Genomic DNA, 7,088 nt, shown 5'->3' with positions numbered 1-7,088 from the left:
GAGTTACGATACTTAGAAAGTTTGGAAAGTGGGATAATTTGGTCAAAACAGCAAAAGAACTGTACAATAATTGACCGCAGCAACACATTTTTGCTGAGTCAGTGCTGCCTACTTCTTTGACCCATACTGGATAAGATCAGGAAGTATACGTTTGGGTATGAGGGTGTGGACTGAATGAAAGGATCATTTTTCAAAGGCTCTTACAAGTTCAAGTGACCCCCATGGTGCAGAAGAAAGCTGACAGTGCTGATTGCAATCAATACTAGGAATATCTTCTTCTGAGACATCTCCAGCTTCTTTCACTGCAAAAGACAAGAAGCAAACATTACAAAGGTGTAGCTTACTCCTGTGTTCGACACACATCCAGGACACAAGCCCTCTCTCACACGCAAGTTCCTGAGCACAAGAATTGGTTTAAATATCATGCTGAATATTTGTGTAGATTTAGAGTGTTTTCTTGCAAACTGGATCTCAAATTGCATCGTGGCACCTATTGCATCCGTTCTGGTTCTTATTATTATAATTTCTTCGGCTTCTTCTGCTTCCACTATGGCAGCCCTATGAACCATTCGTGCAAGCTTTGGCACACTGATAGAGGACAGTATGATCTTCAGCCACAACAAATTGGAAGTCTCTAGCGCCACCGCTTGTCCAAAGTTTCACTTATGTTTATAACTTTTAAACCCAATCAAGATTCTTCATCTCCTCTGATTCCTTGGCTCAAGGCAAATCAGACGCACCCTATGACGTCATTTTCCATCATGAAAATTCTTTCGACATTTTGAATTTTTCGCAAAACCTACCTGAACAAACTCATCCTAGTGCATTTGTCAGATTTTCACCAAAACTGAAGCTGCGTCCCAAATCGCATACTTATGCACTATTATACGCCATTTTGAAGTATAAATAGTGCAAGTAGTGCGTTCACACTGAAAACTCTAAAAATAGTAAGTGCACTTTAATTACTCGGATGATGCACTCATTCAGCCGCTAATATGAAGTGTGTAAAGATGGACACTTCACGCACTCAACGACCGCAGGTTTGCTTACGCTATCGGGTGCACATGTTGGATAACTTTATTTATTTTGGATGATGAAAGCAAAATTCTCCTACGAGAGTGATTATAGCGCCTCCCGATGGTGAATGCGGTTATACTCACGGCAGGTATTCTTTGATAGTTTGGTCATTTATTTCACTGATTTGGCAACCGTCAAACGTCATCAGGGAAACGGTTTGAATTTCCGCTTAGTAAAAAAACATTAGTGTGCCATTTGGGACGACACTTTATACATATACTCTCCTGTTGAGTGTGTAAGTGCATAAGTACATATTGCATGAGTGCATAGTGTGCCATTTGGGACGCAGCTTGAATCACATGGTCTACAGCACACCCTGACCAAATGTTATGGAAATTAAGCTGATTAGATGAAGCGTTTTCGATTAACTTGCGAACAAATTTAATGTAGAGCTTGCAAAAATGCACTTGAGGAAATATCTCTGTAACGTATTGACACTCACACTAAACTTTTGTAACTGTTTGTTAGGACAAACATGGTTTGAAATCACTTGCAGCATTTTGGCACATTGCCCCCTAGTGGTCAAGAGATACAAAAAAAGGCTTTTTTGCTTATAACTTTTCAACCCTTAGTCCAGAATTCATAAAATTGGTCTCTTTATCTCCAGCTGAGCATGCAGAGTAAAATGATGTATAGCTGTAGAGGTCTGAGGTCACCCGACCAGATTTCTGCGGCACGGGAATAAATTTCCGAATAAATCTCGGGAGCGGTCGGTAACGGGTTTAATTTGGGACGGGAGCGGGCTGTCTAGCAATATCGCTCCCTACTCCCGAGCGACCACGCGTATGTATGTGTGTAAATGAAATAGCGCGATGCTGTGTTTAGCTTGTTTGTTGCTGTGTGTGTGTGTATGTGTGTGTGTGTTAGTGCGCGCGCGCGAATGAGAGAGAGAGAGAGAGAGAGAGAGAGAGAGAGAGAGAGAGAGAGAGAGAGAGAGAGAGAGAGAGAGAGAGAGAGAGAGAGAGAGAGAGAGAGAGAGCTTTGCCTGTGTGTGTGCTTAGTGCTTATGTGTGTGTGTGTTAGTGCGAATAAGAGAGAGAGCTTTGTCTGTGTGTTTGTGTGTGTGTGTGTGTGTTTATACAGACAGCTTGTTATAGGCTGTCTGGACTGTAAAGTTGGGTGATTTTCGGTTTTGTTCTCCCCCGCTCTTTAGCGGGATCGGGCGCGGCGGGTAGAAAACAAGGCGGGTCGGTCAGCGGGACAACAAATGCTTAATATAGGTGGGAGCGGTCGGGTTCGGGCTGAAACCTGGCGGGTGCAGGCAGGAGCGGGATTCAAAATTTAGTCCTGCGCAGATCTCTATATAGCTGCATCCCAAATGGCACACTAGTGAAATTTATGACCAAAGTACCAAATAATAACTGCCATGAGTATAACCACATTCACCATCGGGAGGCGCTAATCATCACTCTTGTAGGAAGATGTTACTTTCACAATCAATAAATAAAGTTATCCAACATGTGCACCCGATAGCTCCGCCCCTTCTGCTACGTGAGCAAAGCTGCGGTCGTTGAGTGCGTGAAGTGTCCATCATTCCACGCTTCATTTTACCGGCTGAATGAGGGCATCATCCAGGTTATTAAAGTGCACTTATTATTTTTTCATATTTTTATAAGTTTTCAGTGTGAACACACTACTTAATCATACTACGAAATGGCGTAAAATAGTGCATAAGTATGCGAATTGGGACGCAGCAACAGATACCAATTATGCCACAATCTGCCAAACTTCCTGTCCTCTATTTGGATGTTTGTTTTCGAACTCCTCCTAGATCGTTGGTCCAATTGTCACCAAATTGGAGTCGGATCATCTTCAGACCATGTAGACTAAAAGTTGTGGCATTCATGTTGATAGACGAAACAGGCTACAGTCTAAATCGCTGCAATGGTTTGAAATAATAAAACCAAACTTATTGTGTGCGATCTAGACCTCAAACTGACCAAACTACATCAGTTTGCACCACTTTCTGGGTAAAACTGACAAACTATTCAATTCTATCAATAAAAATCATACAAAATTTATCAAATGACTTTTGAATAGTTTTGTCTATTGTCATGAGACAAAGTCCTGCGGATTCCTGGTATCATTGATATGTGAACATTGATATAATTTAGCCCCTAATTTACACAATTTTATTTCCACCATCTTTAATTAGTTTGAAAATCTGTTGTTTTAAACCAGGGGTGTCCAAACTACGGCCCGCGGGCCATCTGCAGCCCGCAATCAGTTTTGTGGCAGCCCGCGAGGCTTTTTATAAATATTAATAGAACTTGGCCCGCTATACAAAAATGAACGCAATTCAATAAATAACCACCGGGTGTCACTATAACATGCCTTCAATTAGGCAGCAGTTCCCGTTATGTAATAAAACAAATGAACAAACTAAAAGAAACACAATTGATAATAAGCAAGAAAAAGGAAAATCAACAGTGAGAGCAGGAAATTTCAGTCACGTTGGGGCAAAGAATATTTCTTCACAGAGGTCAGCGGAATAAGTGTCTGTTAAATTTGCCAGGAATCAGTAGCAGTAATGAAGGAATCTAATATTAAAAGACATTATGAAACAAAGCATCAGGCCTTCAGCTCTTACACTGGTGCTGAACGAGATCAATAATTAAAACAAATAGCAGCGCCCTATCAGCTCAACAACAGCAGTTTTTCTGTGCTAATAAAGTGCAAGAAAATTCTACGCTGTCTAGTTATTATGAGGTAGCTCAGCTAATCGCACAGCACAGGAAGCCCTAGTATATATATATATCCATCTCTGGGAACTTTAACTTTTTTTTTTATACAGCACAGGAAGCCCTAGTATATATATATATAAATATATATATAAATATATATATATATATATATATATATATATATATATATATATATATATATATATATATATATATATATATATATATATATATATATTCCCAGAGATGGGAAGGGCATCCGCTGCGTAAAAAACGTGTTGGATTAGTTGGCGGTTCATTCTGCTGTGGCGACCCCAGATTAATTTTAGTATGTAAAATTTGGCCCGGGACAATGTTTTTTTTTTTTTTTTCATCTGACCCTCGGCCCAAAAAGTTTAGACACCCCTGTTTTAAACTCTCCATAGATCGTTGGCCCAATTTCCACCAAATTTGGCTCAGACCATGCTGCAAAAAGTTATCGAATTTTCCCGTTAATCTGCAGCTTGTTGCCATGCTTCCCACATAGCAAACTCTCTCTGGCCCAGCTCTGACCCACATAATCAGATTTTGCTTGGCCCACATGCTAAAGTGAATTACGTTACGTGACTGGACCAAGTCTGGCTTCCAGACATAGGCCAAACAGAGACCATATCTGGGTAAAGCCAATTCAATAACCCATATCTGGGCCTGAACTGGGCCAGTGCGTCACAACTGCAATGAAATTGATAAACCTATGAAGCATTGTGCTTTAGGCACACTATGGTCGTGCTTTTTCTCGAAGCGACCTGATTGCTAGATTTTTTTCTTTACTCAAAAACAAATTTTTATTTATTTTCAATGTGGGTTAACATCTGTCAAACTTAAATGGCCCACAAATCAATTATTAACATCTGGGCCAAATGCTACATTTTACATCTGGCCCAAATCTTGTCTGCCGCGTTAAAGACAGTGCCACTTTTGCCTTACTCTGTCCATGTTTGGCCCACATGCTATATGCAAGTGCCAGATGAATGCCTGCCCTACTGAAGAAAACAGCTAAAACCAGTCTAGGCTGGTTGGCTGGTTTACGCTGGTTGACCAGGCTGGTTTTAGAGGGGTTTTGGCCATTTCCAGGCTGGTTTCCAGCCATTTCCAGCCTGGTCTAAGCTGGTCGGGCTGGGAGATGACCAGCTAAGACCAGCTTGACCAGCCAAGCTAGGCTGGGAGCCCAGCCAAAACCAGCTATGTCCAGTTTAAATGGTTTTAGCTGGTCATTTTCCAGCCTGACCAGCTAAGAACATGCTGGAAATGGCTGGAAACCAGCCTGGAAATGGCCAAAACCCCTCTAAAACCAGGGTGTTCAACCAGCTAAAACCAGCCTAGGCTGGTTTAAGCTGGATTTTTTTAGTAGGGTGCTGATGCCAGATTTATGTCAAATCTGGGTCAAAGTTCTTTGCTACCTGGGCTGTTTATGATGTGGCTGCTGGGCTGCTTGGCCTCGATAATTTATATGGTTGCAGCTATATTATTGGTTTTGGGTCATGAAAACGCACAAGCGCAGGACAGGTGTCACGTATTTGCATTCTGACAGTGTCGCCTGTCTGGCGCTAACAAAGTCTTGGAAATCTTCCATACGAGTCTGGGCCGCCTCTTCCATCAGCTTCTAATTACAGTTATCTCATCTGGCTTTCCCTTTCTCTCGCGCCATATCGAATGGCACGTCTACACAACCTGCCTTTATTTCCACCGATCGAGCCCTGATACTACTGTAGTTTAATTAGCATTAGCATTACAAAAAGGGTAAGCCGTCTCACTCCCAAATGCCAATCAACCTTAAAATGAACCAAGACAATTGAATGACGTGACTTGCATTTTAATCACAAAATAACAAGCGCCACAGCTGAAAGAAAGCGGTATCATGGAAAAACAGCTTCTAGATTTATGATTTTATGGCTGTTTGCTGAATTTACAACAGCAGAATGAACACCACTTGCATGAAACTGCTCTGTAGCAACCACATCAATGTCAACCCTGCCATGACGAAAATGATAATAATAATAATAAAGTTCACACCAAAATAGCAAGTTTTTGTCTCTTTGTGTTTGTGTATATGCATATATATTAGGGATGTAACGGTATCAGAATTTCACGGTACGGTAATACCTCGGTATGAATGTCACGGTACGGTATTTATTGAATCATTTACAGGAAAAAACAAAACTTATGAAAATACTCCAAAAAAGTGCCAAAAGTGTCAATGACATACAAATTAGCCATCTATCTGTAAGCTTTGAAACAGGAACTTCAATTTTAATAACAAAAAAATATTAAGCCATGTAAAAAAATTAAGTTTCAATTTAGTATTGTTGAAAACTCATCACATTCAACATTTAATCACTCACTCACTTAGATAGAGATGGGTTTAAAGGAAAATTATCATATAAATATAATCTGGTAAAAGCTGGTATCTCTGGGCATTTACAATGTCCCCTGCAACAGAAAAAAACCCCTCTCATTTGGGACTGAGGTTTCTGGGACAAGAGAGATATGACTTGGCCCAGGTTGTTAGCAATGGGTAACGTTGTGCATTGTCTTTCCCCCACTTGAGAGGACAAACCATGAGTGAGATAGAGATCTCATGTCTGTATCAATCTGAACAGTGTGCTGTGTTTCTGCAGTCCCCATGACTGATTAGTCGTATTCCCCAACTTGCAGGCACGTGCACACACAGGGCTCAACCTGTGCAATGCACATGCCCTTTTTAGTCTTGGATAGAAAGTTCCCTTCCAAAATGATCAAAAGTGCCCCCGCGACGCGACACACCCTCCGTCCCCGCTTTACAGTACGCGCGCGACAACACAGCTGATAAGAACTCGCGCGACAACACAGCTGATAAGAACTCGCGCGACAACACAGCTGATAAGAACTCGCGCGACAACACAGCTGATAAGAACTCGCGCGACAACACCACTATTCAGTACGCGCGCGACAACACAGCTGATAAGAACTCGCGCGACAACACCGCTGATCAGAACTCGCGCGACAACACAGCTGATAAGAACTCGCGCAACAACACAGCTGATAAGAACTCGCGCAACAACACAGCTGATAAGAACTCGCGCGACAACACCACTATTCAGTACGCGGCGCTACACCCGCTTTAGGGTTTTCCAGCTCTTTTTCATCCCCGCTTCTAGCAGCACACTCCATTTCCGCATTACTGGATCTGTAGCAACAACAGACCGCAAGGGATTATGGCCAAGCCTGGGCTGATGGGAATTGTAGTTTCCGGTACCTCCCGTTCGCTTCATTCGCCTGAGCAAATTTTCTCAGACCTATAGTTTTACC

At 41.9% G+C, this 7,088-nt stretch overlaps 2 protein-coding genes across 6 annotated transcripts in view; both read right to left on the bottom strand.

Moving 5' to 3' along the window:
• Positions 1-7,088, bottom strand: part of actn3b (actinin alpha 3b) — a 297,251-nt gene that overhangs the window by 86,958 nt on the left and 203,205 nt on the right. The gene's annotated exons all lie outside the window — the stretch shown is intronic.
• The window catches only part of gal3st3 (galactose-3-O-sulfotransferase 3), a 125,246-nt gene that overhangs the window by 35,869 nt on the left and 82,289 nt on the right, over positions 1-7,088 (bottom strand). For all 5 annotated transcript variants that reach the window (XR_012383073.1, XR_012383072.1, XM_073908020.1 and 2 more), the window contains one exon: positions 205-302. Coding sequence is in view for 3 of the 5 variants with exons in the window: in XM_073908020.1 (XP_073764121.1) it covers positions 205-287 (83 nt within the window). In the remaining 2 variants the exon portion in view is untranslated. The remainder of the gene's footprint in view (positions 1-204; positions 303-7,088) is intronic.

The sequence above is a fragment of the Danio rerio genome, chromosome 7 (genome assembly GCF_049306965.1).
Source record: "Danio rerio strain Tuebingen ecotype United States chromosome 7, GRCz12tu, whole genome shotgun sequence".
In the NCBI taxonomy this organism is placed as follows: Eukaryota; Metazoa; Chordata; class Actinopteri; order Cypriniformes; family Danionidae; genus Danio; species Danio rerio.
Note: the sequence above shows the minus strand (reverse complement) of the source record. Positions and strands in the feature narration are given on the sequence as shown.